At 42.7% G+C, this 15,972-nt stretch overlaps 1 protein-coding gene across 1 annotated transcript in view; it reads left to right on the forward strand.

Moving 5' to 3' along the window:
• Window positions 1-15,972, forward strand: part of NFKBID (NFKB inhibitor delta) — a 39,276-nt gene that overhangs the window by 10,665 nt on the left and 12,639 nt on the right. Inside the window, exons 2-5 of the mRNA XM_077456380.1 lie at window positions 5,731-5,816; window positions 7,305-7,341; window positions 10,682-10,881; window positions 12,005-12,222. Coding sequence (XP_077312506.1) covers window positions 5,731-5,816; window positions 7,305-7,341; window positions 10,682-10,881; window positions 12,005-12,222 — 541 coding nt within the window. The remainder of the gene's footprint in view (window positions 1-5,730; window positions 5,817-7,304; window positions 7,342-10,681; window positions 10,882-12,004; window positions 12,223-15,972) is intronic.

Consider the following 15,972-nt stretch of genomic DNA (forward strand, 5'->3'; position numbering starts at 1 on the left):
GCAAGTCTTGAACAGGATCACAGGAGATAGTCTCTGTGATGTTGACCAAGGCGAAGGCAGAGATCCTCTGGGCTGGACTGCTTATGTAGGCAGGACTGACGAGCAGGATATCATCAACAGCAGGATCTGGAGCCAGAAGGGATGTCAGCAAAGCAAGTCTTTGAACAGGAATGCAGGAGATAGTCTCTGTGATGTTGACCAAGGCAAAGGCAGAGATCCTCTGGACTGGACGGCTAAAGTAGGCAGGACTGACGAGCAGGATCATCAACAGCAGGATCTGGAGCCAGAAGGGATGTCAGCAAAGCAAGTCTTGAACAGGAACGCAGGAGATAGTCTCTGTGATGTTGACCAAGGCGAAGCCAGAGATCCTCTGGGCTGGACGGCTTAAGTAGGCAGGACTGACGAGCAGGATCATCAACAGCTGAGTACCTGTTGAGAGAGATGGGAGCCGGCAATTAGCCGACCGCTGAGCGGCCAGCTCAGAGAAGGAAGGGCTGAGCCCAGCCCTGACATCTTCTCCATGGGGATAGGGGTGTAGGTGTTCTGTAGTCCTCATAGATAGCTAAGAAGAATGTTAAAGATAAGAATGCAGCACAGGCAGAGAGCACGGGACGTTACAAAGACCCTGGATTTCTGGCAGGATTAAAAAAAAAAATTCTGTGCATGTAGAACATATACTTGCCTAGCCTGAAAAAAGAAAAGCAATGGTGACAATGTTCACTCACCTAACTGTATGGAGGAGCAGCGTTGTCCCATTAGGACAGGATGTGTGTTAGGACTACAGAACCCCTCCCCCTCCATGGATGTCCTCCCAGAACATGCCTCCTATGCACCCCCTGGTGCACACATCGGTGTATGTTCTGTTACCGCTGTGTCTTTTGGGCACAGCTGCTCAAAGATAGTGGTAAAGGGCCTATCAAAGCGCCCCTTTACCATGTGATCAGCTGTGTCCAATCACAGCTGGTCCCCTGTAAACAAACTTGCCGATGATCGGCATTCCTTTTCTCAACGGAGAGCTGGCAACAGGCAAGTGTGCCAGGAATCATGAACAACCATAATCAGTGCATCCCATCAGTTCCAATCAGTGCCCATCAGTGCCCCCTATCAGTGCCTCCTCATCCGTGCAGCCTTGCCCGTGCCTCCTCATCGGTGCCCATCAGTGCAGCTTATTAGTGCACATCAGTACTACCTCATCAGTGCAGCCTCATAATTGCCCATCAGTGCTAGCTCATCAGTGCAGCCTCATCAATGCCCACCTCATTAGTGTGACCGTCAATGCTACCTCATTAGTGTCCATCAGTACTGCTTCATCAGTGCAGCCTCATCAATGCCCATCAATGCAGCTTCATCATTTCCCCTTATTGGTGCCCATCAGTGCAGCATTTCCATGCCCATCAGCGCTGCCTGTCAGTGTCCATCAGTGCTACCTATCAGTTCTCCCTCATCAGTGCCCATCGGTGCAGCTTACCAGTGCAGCTTATCTGTGCCCATCAGTGTTACTTATCGGTGCCCATCAGTGCTGCCTATCAGTGTTGCCTTATCAGTGCCCATCAGTTCTGCCTCATCAGTGCTGCCTCATCAGTGCAGCCTCATCAGTGCCCATCGGTGCAGCTTATTAGTGCCCATCAGTGCAGTTTATCCATGCCCATCAGTGCCCATCAGTGCTGCCTATCAGTGCTGTCTCATCAGCGCCCATCAGTGCTGCCTCATCAGCGCCCATCAGTGCTGCCTATCAGTGCTGCCTCATCAGTACCCATCAGTGCTGCCTCATCAGCGCCCATCAGTGCTGCCTATCAGTGCTGCCTCATCAGTGCCCATCGGTGCAGCTTACCAGTGCAGCTTATCTGTGCCCATCAGTGTTGCTTATCGGTGTCCATCAGTGCTGCCTATCAGTGTTGCCTTATCAGTGCCCATCAGTTCTGCCTCATCAGTGCTGCCTCATCAGTGCAGCCTCATCAGTGCCCATCGGTGCAGCTTATTAGTGCCCATCAGTGCAGTTTATCCATGCCCATCAGTGCCCATCAGTGCTGCCTATCAGTGCTGCCTCATCAGCGCCCATCAGTGCTGCCTCATCAGCGCCCATCAGTGCTGCCTATCAGTGCTGCCTCATCAGTGCCCATCAGTGCTGCCTCATCAGCGCCCATCAGTGCTGCCTATCAGTGCTGCCTCATCAGTGCTGCCTCATCAGTGCTAGCTCATAAGTGCCGATCAGTGATTCCTCATCAATGCAGCCTCATTAGTGCCCATCAGTGCCCAGTTAGCAGCCTCATCAGCGGCCATCAGTGCAGCTTCATCAGTGCCCATTTATGCAGCGTCATCAGTGCTACCTCATCAGTGCAGCCTCATCTTTACTCATTTATTCAGCCTCATCAATGCTGTCTCATCAGTTCAGCCTCATTAGTGCCCATCAGTGCCCAGTTATGCAGCCTCCTCAGTGGCCATCAGTGAAGCTTCATCAGTGCACATCAGTGAAGAAGAATTTCTTATTTGTAAAATCATATAACAGAAACAATGGAAAAAAAATTCTAACTTTTTTTGTTTGTTTAGCAAAACATTAAACAAAAAATCCAGTGGTGACTAAAAACCACCAAAAGAAAGGTCTATCTTTCTCAAAAAAAAATAAAATAAAAACTGTCATAAGGGTACAGCATTAAATTGCCGCGCCATTGTCATTCAAAATGTGACAACGCAGAACATTGATAACTGGTCTGGGCAGGAAGGGGGGTGAAAGTGCCCGGTATTGAAGGGGTTAAGACACTTTAAGGAATACATGGACTTATAATTGAGATAAAGTTGTAGACTGGAGGGGAAGACATTTCCGAGCACACAGCTGACTTCCTGTTTAGCCATCCAGGTGAAAGGCAGCACCGGCAGCCTCCGCCGAGCCTCCTGCAGTCTATAATGGTGGATTTCATGGAATATTTGGGTGCAATCATGCGATAACAATGTCAATTATCTGGCATTTTGAGGGTTTGTGATGGATGGGACTTGAAGCGCGTCTAAAGATTTGCCGGTCCTGTGAACTTTCATTTCGGTGTATAATCCGTGTGTGTATCCCCCGCTCCCGTCCTCAAACGCTGTGATCTCATTGACATTTACGTTGTGGTCGCTCGCCGTCCGCCCTGACACCGCAGACTGAGTCATTTTGTCAGCAGCCGGCCGCCGTGCGTCGGGAATCAGTATAGGAAGCAGTGATGCGCACGGCGCCCCATGGCGTACTTTACGCTGCGTGGTAATAAAGTTGCCATGTAAATTCTTGGCTTTCGGGTTGTGCGAGTTATTGAGAAAAAAAATAATAATTACTGGACTCGCCGGATTCTCTTCTTTATGACTGCTGGGTGATTAATAGGGGAAGTCCCTCGCATTGAGGAAAGGGGGACATGAAAACGTTTGTCATCTTTTATTTATCGAGAAGTTGCTTTCAGCCTCACCGCGCAACCCCTCTGACAGCCCCACATAAAAACATGGCGGGTTCAATTGTCTCAGTCAGAGGAGAGAAAGTCAGAGAGTTCTACTGGAAATCGCTGGAAAGTATCTGCAGCCCCTTCATTATATTTGTGTGTTCTCCATGAGGGAAGGGAAGGGAAGGGAAGGGAAGGGAAGGGAAGGGAAGGAAAGGAAAGGAAAGGAAAGGAAAGGAAAGGAAAGGAAAGGAAAGGAAAGGAAAGGAAAGGGAAGGGAAGGGAAGGAAAGGTAAAATAGGAAAGGAAGGGGAAGGGAAAGAAAGGAAAGGTAAAATAGGAAAGGAAGGGGAAGGGAAGGAAAGGAAAGGTAAAATAGGAAAGGAAGGGGAAGGGAAGGAAAGGAAAGGTAAAATAGGAAAGGAAGGGGAAGGGAAGGAAAGGAAAGGTAAAATAGGAAAGGAAGGGGAAGGGAAGGAAAGTAAAGGTAAAATAGGAAAGGAAGGGGAAGGGAAGGGAAGGAAAGGAAAGGTAAAATAGGAAAGGAAAGGGGAAGGGAAGGGAAGGAAAGGAAAGGTAAAATAGGAAAGGAAGGGGAAGGGAAGGAAAGGAAAGGTAAAATAGGAAAGGAAGGGGAAGGGAAGGGAAGGAAAGGAAAGGTAAAATAGGAAAGGAAGGGGAAGGGAAGGAAAGGAAAGGTAAAATAGGAAAAGAAAGGGGAAGGGAAGGAAAGGAAAGGTAAAATAGGAAAGGAAAGGGGAAGGAAAGGAAAGGTAAAATAGGAAAGGAAATGGGAAGGGAAGGAAAGGTAAAATAGGAAAGGAAAGGGGAAGGGAAGGAAAGGAGAATAAAGAAAAGGGAAAGAAAAGGTAGAATGAAAAAGGAAATTAAATAAAAGGAAAGGGAAGAGGAAAAAAAGAAAAAGAAAAAAAAAGGAACAGAAAGGAAAGGAATAGAGAAAAAGAAAAATAATAAATGAAAGGAAAAGGGATGAAATTAAAAGAAAGGAAAGGAAAGGAAAGAAAAGGAAAGGAAGGGAAATGAAAGGAGAATAAAGAAAAAGGAAAGGAAATAAAAGGAAAGGGAAGAGGAAAAATAGAAAAAAAAAGGAACAGAAAGGAAAGAAATAAAGAAAAAGAAAGGAAAGGAAAAAGGGATGAAATGAAAAGAAAGGAAAAGGAAATAGAAAAGAAAAAAAAAGGAACAGAAAGGAAAGGAATAAAGAAAAGGAAATGAAAGAATAAAGGAAAGGAAGGGAAAAGAAAGGAAATTAAAGGAAAGGAAAGAAAAAAGGAATAAAGAAAGGAAAGGAAACATGAATAAAGAGTAGGGAACGCAAAGGAAAGGAGGAATAAAGAAAAAGAAAATTAAATGAAAGCATAAAAGGAAAGGAAAGAAAAGGAAGGAAAGAGGAAAAGGGAATAAAGAAAAAGGAAAAAGGAAAGCACAGGAATAAAGAAAAAGGAAAGGAAAGGGAGAAAGGAAAGAGAAAAAAAGGAACAGAAAGGAATGGAAAGAAGAAAGGAAAGAAAAGGAAAGATTAATAGAGAATAAAGAAAGGGAAGCAAAGGACAAGAGAGCAAAGGGAATTAAAAAGGAATATGGAAAAAGGAAGAAAGAAAAAGGAATAAGGAAAGGAATTATTGTGAAGGGGTGGATGATCTGATGAAAATCATACAAAACATTTGTTTATTTATAACTAGCCTCTCAACACCTCTCACCTCTTCACTTCTCTCCTCCCCTCACCTCCTCTCTTCTCTCCTCCCTCCCCTCACCTCTTCTCTTCTCTCTTACCCTCACCTCTTTTCTTCTCTCCTCCCCTCACCTCTTCTCTTCTCTCCTCTCCTCCTCTCACCTCCTCTCTTCTCTCCTCCCCTCACCTCTTCTCTTCTCTCCTCCCCTCACCTCCTCTCTTCTCCCCTCACCTCTTTTCTCCACCCTCCCCCTCACCTCTTCTCTTCTACCCTCCTCTCTTCTCTCCTCCCCTCACCCCTTCTCTTCTCTTTTCTTCTCTTCTCTCCTCATGTTTTCTCTTCTCTCCTCCTCCCCTCACCTCGTCTCTTCTCTCCTCCCTCCCCCTCTCCTCTTCTTTCCTTTCCTTATAATTTCTCTTTTTTCATGGACAAAAAAACGATCTCACTAGGTACAATGTAACCTATTAACAGCATTAGTTATGTCATTAAAACGCACCCACCGCCTCCTAAAACAACAGTGACAAGTTATGATAATGGTTTTATTTGGCTTGTCATATTATAACATTGTTACATGTTGTTTCTATGTATTACATCTAAAACTTTGACATTATTGCCCCCTGCTGGTTATCTCCCAGACTGCAGGTCATTCTGTTCGCCTTCATCAACACAGACAGTGAAGAAACTGCTTGAACAGAAGCGCCAACAGCACAACACTAACCAAGTAAGTCCTTACAGTATAAAGTATAGGGTAAGGAGGGTCCTTACAGTATAAAGTATAGGGTAAGGAGGGTCCTTACAGTATAAAGTATAGGGTAAGGTAGGTCCTTACAGTATAAAGTATAGGGTAAGGTAGGTCCTTACAGTATAAAGTATGGGGTAAGGAGGGTCCTTACAGTATAAAATATGGGGTCAGGATGGGAGCTTTTGTATTCCCTAAACTCTGAAAGAAAATAAAAAGACAGCCATGCTTATTACAGCCAACCAAATAAAAGATTCTAATAACCAATAGAGTTGATTCCAAAAATCAGATATTAGATTCAGATTTAGATAGATTTCTATGATTTCGGAAGTCCTGAGCCAAATTAGGATTTCAGTTTTATTTTTGGCAGATTTGATTCCAGGAGGCTTCTGGGAGAAGGAGAGCGAAATGGACTCCAAGGGCCACCTTGTACCTCTTTCTCCCGGTCCCTGATTTTTAGGCTCCATTCACACTAGCAGCTCCAAAACTGCTAGAAAAAACACCAGATAAAATACACTAATATACAATAATATACTAATATTAGCGTTTTTGCCGGCATGTTTGCAATGTCTAGGAGTGTTTTCAAAAAAGTGTTTTAGGAGCGCTAACATTTACACGGAGTGGCAGCCGCCAGAATCTTTAACAACCGATGCCAACATTTTTTGAAGAAATGCCACGGGGGCATGCAGCCTGGAGAAACAAGGGGGGGGGGGGAAACAAGCGGGTTCTCACCCTCCTGAACCATACCAGGTCACGTCTCCAACATGGGGGGGCCCCCCAAAGCACTTTGTCCCCATGTCCCTTTTGGGAAGGGGGGTATCTGAATTTGGAAGCCCTCTTTAACAAAATGTGGAGAATTTCAAGGGGTATGAATACTTTTTCAAGGCACTGTACCACCAAAAGAAAGCTCTATTTGGGGGGGGGGGGGGGGGGGGAAGGAATTGACATCCATTTTATTTGGATACAGTATTGCATGACAATTACCAGTTAAAGTAATGCAGTGCTAAATAGCAAAAAATGACCAGGTCATGATGGGGGGGGTAAAACCTTCAGGAGCTGAAGTGGTGAAGGTGGGGAAGCCCCTAAAAATCTCAACCAAAACCTATGCTATTGCAGCTCTACCAGGCCAACTAAAGAGTAGCATCTTATTTTTTGTTTCAATTTCCTGGAAAGTGATGAATGCTGCGATGTGGTGATTATATATATATATATATATATATATATATATATATATATGATGAGTATATAAGATATGGCCTAAGAAAATATCCGAAACTTGCAGATTCACAACCAAAACCATCATTTGAAGAAGCAAGGAAAGAGGGCGACATTCTTTGCTGCAGCTGCTCACACCTGCTATTTGTATTTTGAAAGCAAACCTAAAATCATAAAGTTTATTCATTTCATGTCCTGTTCTAACGTTCTGCTGTTTTCAGTGAGCTGACAATCTATCATTTGTCTTCTTTAAAGATCCCTGCTGCCCTGGTTGAATATAATCAGGATTCAGGTAAGTACCCAGATGGGTTACCATAATTATCTACTGCTCTTCCTTTCTGATAAACTCTCTCTCATTATACGGATACAGGGCCTTTTCTTTTTCAGCAGAAATGTGGGGGAAATGCAGTTCTGCCACCTTCAGGACTGAATGAATGTAATGGCAAGTGTGCTGGGGTGTGTTGGGGGGGGGGGGGCTTATTGCTACTGGCTTCTGGAGGATCTACTGTTGCTGGTGGAGATCTATTGTTGCTGGAGAGAGTTTATTGTTGTTGGGGTATCTATTGTTGCAGGAAATGCCTATTGTTGCTGGGGAAGCTTTATTGTTGTTGGGGGGGGGGGGGGGGGCACTTGTTCCTGGGAATCTGGTATTGCTAGGTGGCTATGTTGATTGGGGGGTTATTGATGCTGGGGTGGATTTATTGTTGCTGGGGGTTATTGATGCTGGAGAGAGTTTATTGTTGTTGGGGTATCTATTGTTTCAGGAAATGTCTATTGTTGCTGGGGAAGCTTTATTGTTATGGGGGGGCAATTGTTGATGGGAATCTGGTATTGCCAGGTGGCTATGTTGATTGGGGGGTTATTGATGCCGGGGTGGATTTATTGTTGCTGGGGGTTATTGATCCTGGAGAGAGTTTATTGTTGTTGGGGTATCTATTGTTGCAGGAAATGCCTATTGTTGCTGGGGAAGCTTTATTGTTGTTGGGGGGGGGGGGGGGGGCACTTGTTCCTGGGAATCTGGTATTGCCAGGTGGCTATGTTGATTGGGGGGTTATTGATGCTGGGGGTGGATTTATTGTTGCTGGGGGTTATTGATGCTGGAGAGAGTTTAGTGTTGTTGGGGTATCTATTGTTTCAGGAAATGTCTATTGTTGCTGGGCAAGCTTTATTGTTGTTGGGGGGGGGGCAATTGTTGCTGGGAATCTGGTATTGCCAGGTGGCTATGTTGATTGGGGGGTTATTGATGCTGGGGTGGATTTATTGTTGCTGGGGGTTATTGTTGCTGGAGAGAGTTTATTCTTGTTGGGGTATCTATTGTTTCAGGAAATGTCTATTGTTGCTGGGGAAGCTTTATTGTTGTTGGGGGGGGGATGTTTCTGGGAATCTGGTATTGCCAGGTGGCTATGTTGATTGGGGGGTTATTGATGCCGGGGTGGATTTATTGTTGCTGGGGGTTATTGATCCTGGAGAGAGTTTATTGTTGTTGGGGTATCTATTGTTGCAGGAAATGTCTATTGTTGCTGGGCAAGCTTTATTGTTGTTGGGGGGGGGGGCAATTGTTGATGGGAATCTGTTATTGCCAGGTGGCTATGTTGATTGGGGGGTTATTGATGCTGGGGTGGATTTATTGTTGCTGGGGGTTATTGATGCTGGAGAGAGTTTTTTGCTGTTGTGGCATCTTTTGTTTCAGGAAATGTTTATTGTTGCTGGGGAAGCTTTATTGTTGTTGGGGGGGGGGGGGGAATTATTGCTGGGAATCTGGTATTGCCAGGTGGCTATGTTGATTGGGGGGGTTATTGATGCTGGGGTGGATTTATTGTTGCTGGGGGTTATTGATCCTGGAGAGAGTTTATTGTTGTTGGGGTATCTATTGTTTCAGGAAATGTCTATTGTTGCTGGGCAAGCTTTATTGTTGTTGGGGGGGGGGGCAATTGTTGCTGGGAATCTGGTATTGCCAGGTGGCTATGTTGATTGGAGGGTTATTGATGCTGGGGTGGATTTATTGTTGCTGGGGTTATTGATGCTGGAGAGAGTTTATTGTTGTTGGGGTATCTATTGTTGCAGGAAATGTCAATTGTTGCTGGGGAAGCTTTATTGTTGTTGGGGCGGGGGCAATTGTTGCTGGAAATCTGGTATTGCCAGGTGGCTATGTTGATGGGGAGTTATTGATGCTGGGGTGAAATTATTGTTGCTGGGGGTTATTGATGCTGGAAAGAGATTATTCTTGTTGGGGTATCTATTGTTTCAGGAAATGTCTATTGTTGCTGGGGAATCTTTATTGTTATGGGGGGGGGCAATTGTTGATGGGAATCTGGTATTGCCAGGTGGCTATGTTGATTGGGGGGTTATTGATGCTGGGGTGGATTTATTGTTGCTGGGGGTTATTGATGCTGGAGAGAGTTTATTGTTGTTGGGGTATCTATTGTTGCAGGAAATGTCTGTTGTTGCTGGGGAAGCTTTATTGTTGTGGGGGGGGGGGGGGGGCAATTGTTGCTGGGAATCTGGTATTGCCAGGTGTCTATGTTAATTGGATGGTTATTGATGCTGGGGTGGATTTATTGTTGCTGGGGGTTATTGATGCTGGAGAGAGTTTATTGTTGTTGGGGTATCTATTGTTTCAGGAAATGTCTATTGTTGCTGGGGAAGCTTTATTGTTATGGGGGGGGGGGGCAATTGTTGATGGGAATCTGGTATTGCCAGGTGGCTATGTTGATTGGGGGGTTATTGATGCTGGGGTGGATTTATTGTTGCTGGGGGTTATTGATGCTGGAGAGAGTTTATTGTTGTTGGGGTATCTATTGTTGCAGGAAATGTCTGTTGTTGCTGGGGAAGCTTTATTGTTGTGGGGGGGGGGGGGGGGGGCAATTGTTGCTGGGAATCTGGTATTGCCAGGTGTCTATGTTAATTGGATGGTTATTGATGCTGGGGTGGATTTATTGTTGCTGGGGGTTATTGATGCTGGAGAGAGTTTATTGTTGTTGGGGTATCTATTGTTTCAGGAAATGTCTATTGTTGCTGGGGAATCTTTATTGTTATGGGGGGGGGGGGGCAATTGTTGATGGGAATCTGGTATTGCCAGGTGGCTATGTTGATTGGAGGGTTATTGATGCTGGGGTGGATTTATTGTTGCTGGGGGTTATTGATGCTGGAGAGAGTTTATTGTTGTTGGGGTATCTATTGTTGCAGGAAATGTATACTGTTGCTGGGGAAGCTTTATTGTTGTTCTTGGGGGGCAATTGTTGCTGGAAATCTGGTATTGCCAGGTGGCTATGTTGATGGGGAGTTATTGATGCTGGGGTGGATTTATTGTTGCTGGGAGGATCCATTGTTTCTAGGGGGGGGGGGGGCAGCTATTGATTCTAATTAAGTTCATTATCATGTTGCTGTTGGGGGAAAGGAGGAACCATGGAAGATCAAATATAATTAGGTGGAGCCTCAGCTTGATGATATGCTTTCCCTCACGTCTTGCAGATCTAGCTCACCTTCCCTCACCTTGATGGCCCCTCTCCCTTCTCACTCGTTCTATTCTCTCCAATGCTCTTTCTCTCATCACCGATTGGCTAAGATCCATGGACTATTTGGCCGAATGATCATTCATATTTCTGATACTGACGCTTTGTCACTTTTTCTAGGTGCCGTTAGTACGTCTCCATTTCTTCACCAAAGCCCCGTCCAGCAAGAAGATGAGCCCCATGTCTTCCAAAGAGCCACCGCCCACTACCCGTACCCCCCGATGGAGGACCTCTATGGACCTGGGGCACTGTACAGCCATGATGGCAGATGGGATGAGATCGGGAGGACTGAAGCTCAAGGTCTGGAGCCAGACTTAGGGGTGAGCCAACAGGACGAGGTGTGGAGTCCACCAACCCGCAGCAACCATTCAGTAGGACCCTCTGGTCCAGGGGTCTCCAAACTTAAGGGGCCACTTTATTGTCCTTCAGACTTTAGGAGGGCCGGATTGTGGTCGGCAGGGGCAGAAAATTTCATGGGCTCAGCATCAGAGAGAATAAATATGGCCTCAGGGTTGGTGGTCAATAGGAGGAGGAGTATTGCCCCTATTAGTAGGAGGAGTAGTATCCCATCACTGGTATTGGTGGAAGATCTAGTGCCCCATTGTTGGTATCAGTGGGAGGAATTGTGCCCCAAGGGCGAGATAAAGGCCAGCAAGGGGCCACACCTGGCCCTCTGGGGCCGCAGTTTGGAGACCTCTGCTCTAGTCCAAACTTCAACAGGGCTTTATTGTCCTTTAGACTTTAGGAAAGCCGGATTGGGGTCGGCAGGGTCAGAAAATGTCATGGGCCCCAGCATCAGAGAGAATAAATATGGCCTCAGGGTTGGTGGTCAATAGGAGGAGGAGTATTGCCCCTATTAGTAGGAGGAGTAGTATCCCATCATTGGTATTGGTGGAAGATATAGTGCCCCATTGTTGGTATCAGTGGGCGGAGTAGGGCCTCATATCAGTGGGAGGAATTGTGCCCCAAGGGCCAGATAAAGGCTAGCAAAGGGCCACACCTGGCCCTCGGGCCGCAGTTTGGAGACCCCTACTCTAGTCCAAACTTCAACAGGGCTTTATTGTCCTTCAGACTTTAGGAAGGCCGGATTGGGGTCGGCAGGGGCAGAAAATGTCACGGGCCCAGCATCAGAGAGAGTAAATATGGCCTCAGGGTTGGTGGTCAATAGGAGGAGGAGTATTGCCCCTGTTAGTAGGAGGAGTAGTATCCCATCATTGGTATCGGTGGAAGATCTAGTGCCCCATTGTTGGTATCAGTGGGCGGAGTAGTGCTTCATATCAGTGGAAGGAATTGTGCCCCAAGGGCCAGATAACGGCCAGCAAAGGGCCACACCTGGCCCTCGGGGCCGCAGTTTGGAGACCCCTACTCTAGTCCAAACTTCAACAGGGCTTTAGAAAAATATTTGAAATATTGACCAATATATATATTTTTTTTTTTTTCCAGACTGTCTCCGCTGCCCACGCTTCCTACTTGACCGCTTTTGGGCACGACCCCTCCTGGCTGGCGGCGGTCCCGTGTCCGGTGGCGGCAGCGGATGCCTACGCCCGGGTTCCAGGCTGCGTGGTTTCAGAATCGATACCGCAGGAACTAGAGAAAGCCAGACTCCAGCTCCAGAACCTCAACCCGGACCAGCTTCTGCTACAGGATGGAGACGGAGACACGTGAGTGCTCAGCAGGCGCAACGGCAACATTCGATTGGTTTTGTTTCGGATCGATTCTTCAATTAACCAATTTCATTTCGTTGCCCCCCTAATGAAATTCGCTCAGCTACGTTTTGTCTGTTGTATTCGTTTTCAACAGTATTCAAATTTTTCAATGGATTCAAAGTATTCAAAATGAATTCGAATTGAAAATATTTAATCAATCCAAAAATATTTATGGTGGAGAATACCTGGCTCTATTCTATTCGAAAGACGTCCTAATTATTTCTGTTTTATTCTATACTAATATAATCTATTCTGGGTTTTTTTTCTTTCTATTCTATTATATTCTTTATATTCTGTTCTATTTTTGTATATTATTTTCCTTTATTTTCTATTCTATTCTACTCTTTTATTTTCCATTTTTTTCTATTCTATTCTGTTTTATTCTATTCTGTTTTTTTTCAAATTCGAATTTCGGAAAGACTGCTATAATCTTCCTATTCTATTCTATTCTATTCCATTAAATTATGTTATCTTCCATTCCACCTTGTTTTATTCTATTCTATTCTTTTTGAAATTTTGAATTTTGGAAGACAGCTATATTCTTTCTATTTTATTCTGTTGTATAAATATTCCATGCTATTTACTTATTTTCTGTTCTTTTCTTTTTCTATTCAATTCTTTTATTTTCTATTCTATGTCATCCTATTCTATCCTCTTCTTTTCTATTCTATTGTATTCTCTTAAAAATTCTAATTTCGTAAGACGGCTATACAGTATTTTTTTTTTTCTATTTTCTTTTCTATTCTATTCTTTTATTTTCTATTCTATTCTATTTTATTCTAGTCTATCCTATTCTTTTATATTCTATTCTGTTCTTTTCAAAATGCAAGATGGCTATACAGTATTTATTTTCTTTTTTTTTCTATTTTCTTTTCTATTCTATTCTTTTATTTTCTATTCTATTCTATTTAAAAAATTTAAAATGCAAGATGGCTGTACAGTATTTATTCTATTCTATTCAATTATTTACTATTCTTTTATTTTCTATTCTATTCTATTGTTTTATTCTATTCTATTCTGTTTTAAATGTGAAATCTAATACAAATAGTCTTTGAATTTCTATATTCTTTCTATTCCATTCCATTCTATTCCTTTATTTTCTATCCTATTCTATTCTTTTATTTTCTAATCTTTTTTATTCTTTTTCTAAATTAGAATTTTGGAAGACAGCTATATTCTCTCAGTGTTTTTTCTATTCTATTCGAGTTCTATTGTAGTCTATTTTTTTCTGTTCTATTCTTTTCTGTCCTTTTCTTTTCTATTTTATTATTCTATTCTATTCTTTTCAAAATTCAAATTTCGGAACACTATCATAGTCTTTCTATTTTTTTTTTCTATTTTATTTGAAATGTAAATTTCGGAAGATGGCTATACAGTATTTATTCTATTCTATTCTATTTTTTCTATTCTATTATTTTCTATTCTTTATTTTACATTCTATTTTATTCTATTATATTGTTTTATTCTATTCTATTCTTTTCAAAATGCAAGATGGCTATACAGTATTTATTCTATTCTATTCAATTCTTTACTATTCTTTTATTTTCCATTCTATTCTATTGTTTTATTCTATTCTTTACTATTGTTTTATTTTCTATTCTATTCTATTGTTTTATTCTATTCTATTCTGTTTTAAATGTGAATTCTAATACAAACAGTCTTTGAATTACGGAAAGACTGCTATATTCTTTCTATTCCATTAAATGATATTCCTTTATTTTCTATCCTAGTCTATTCTTTTATTTTCTATTCTTTTTTATTCTTTTTTTAAATTAGAATTTTGGAAGACAGCTATATTCTTTCAGTGTTTTTTATATTCTATTCTGTTCTTTTTAAAATGCAAGATGGCTGTACAGTATTTATTCTATTCTATTCAATTATTTACTATTCTTTTATTTTCTATTCTATTCTATTGTTTTATTCTAATCTATTCTGTTTTAAATGTGAAATCTAATACAAATAGTCTTTGAATTTCTATATTCTTTCTATTCCATTCCATTCTATTCCTTTATTTTCTATCCTATTCTATTCTTTTATTTTCTATTCTTTTTTATTCTTTTTTTAAATTAGAATTTTGGAAGACAGCTATATTCTCTCAGTGTTTTTTCTATTCTATTCGAGTTCTATTGTAGTCAATTTTTTTCTGTTCTATTCTTTTCTTTTCTGTCCTTTTCTTTTCTATTTTATTATTCTATTCTATTCTTTTCAAAATTCAAATTTCGGAACACTATCATAGTCTTTCTATTTTTTTTTTTCTATTTTATTTGAAATGTAAATTTCGGAAGATGGCTATACAGTATTTATTCTATTCTATTCTATTTTTTTTCTATTCTTTTATTTTCTATTCTTTTTTTAAATTAGAATTTTGGAAGGCAGCTATATTCTTTCAGTGTTTTTTCTATTCTATTAGAGTTCTATTGTAGTCTATTTTTTTCTGTTCTATTCTTTTCTTTTCTATTCTTTTCTGTCCTTTTCTTTTCTATTTTATTATTCTATTCTATTCTTTTCAAAATTCAAATTTCGGAACACTATCATAGTCTTTCTATTTTTTTTTTCTATTTTATTTGAAATATAAATTTCGGAAGATGGCTATACAATATTTATTCTATTCTATTCTATTCTATTTTTTCTATTCTTTTATTTTCTGTTTTTTTTATTTTACATTCTATTTTATTCTATTCTATTGTTTTATTCTATTCTATTCTGTTCGAAATTCTGAATTAGGAAGGCGGCTCTATTCGAATGCAAACCAGTGTGTGAAGGAAATCAGCAATAGTCAGAAATATGGTCCCATTTTGAGTTCAATATAATTTATGAGTTTGTTTCGAATTCGGACAATGTGTTAATTTGGACAAAAGTTTTTGCTCCGTTATTTTTGGATTCATTTAAATTTGTTACTATTGTAATTTTTCGGGAAATTTGGATACATCTGAATCTCCGAATAACAAAAATTGTGTCCAGATGGTTATTGTCCAAGCTGGATCAACCATTGGGTACTGTAGACCTACAAAGAAGTGCCTACAGGCTTCAGAAGTTCTGGGACAAGGTTCTTTCCAAGGATCCAAGCTAAAAAAAAGTGTGACCCACCCACCCCACCCCACCCCACCCTATCCCACCCCCACCACATCCCACCCCCATCTCACTCCCATCCCACTCCTATCCCACCCCCATCCCACTCCCATCCCATCCCCATCCCACCCCCATCCCACTCCCATCCCATCCCCATCCCACCCCCATCCCACTCCCATCCCATCCCCATCCCACCCCCATCCCACTCCCATCCCACCCCCATCCCACTCCCATCCCGCCCCCATCCCACTCCCATCCCATTCCCATCCCACCCCCATCCCACTCCCATCCCATCCCCATCCCACCCCCATCCCACTCCCATCCCACCCCCATCCCACCCCCATCCCACTCCCATCCCACCCCCATCCCACCCCCATCCCATCCCCATCCCACCCCCATCCCACTCCCATCCCACCCCCATCCCACTCCCATCCCATCCCCATCCCACCCCCATCCCACTCCCATCCCATCCCCATCCCACTCCCATCCCATCCCCATCCCACCCCCATCCCATCCTTCCCCTTTTGAGTCCAACTGGTGTTGAGGTGCCCAAGGCAGCCGCTGTTTCTGTCTACCCCTTGGCGTAGCCTTGAGGTCCAAGGGATGGATATCTGACCCTGGCTGTAGCCATGGAGG

The sequence above is a fragment of the Lithobates pipiens genome, unplaced genomic scaffold (genome assembly GCF_037356315.1).
Source record: "Lithobates pipiens isolate NorthernLeopardFrog02 unplaced genomic scaffold, aLitPip1_a1.2 Scaffold_27, whole genome shotgun sequence".
In the NCBI taxonomy this organism is placed as follows: Eukaryota; Metazoa; Chordata; class Amphibia; order Anura; family Ranidae; genus Lithobates; species Lithobates pipiens.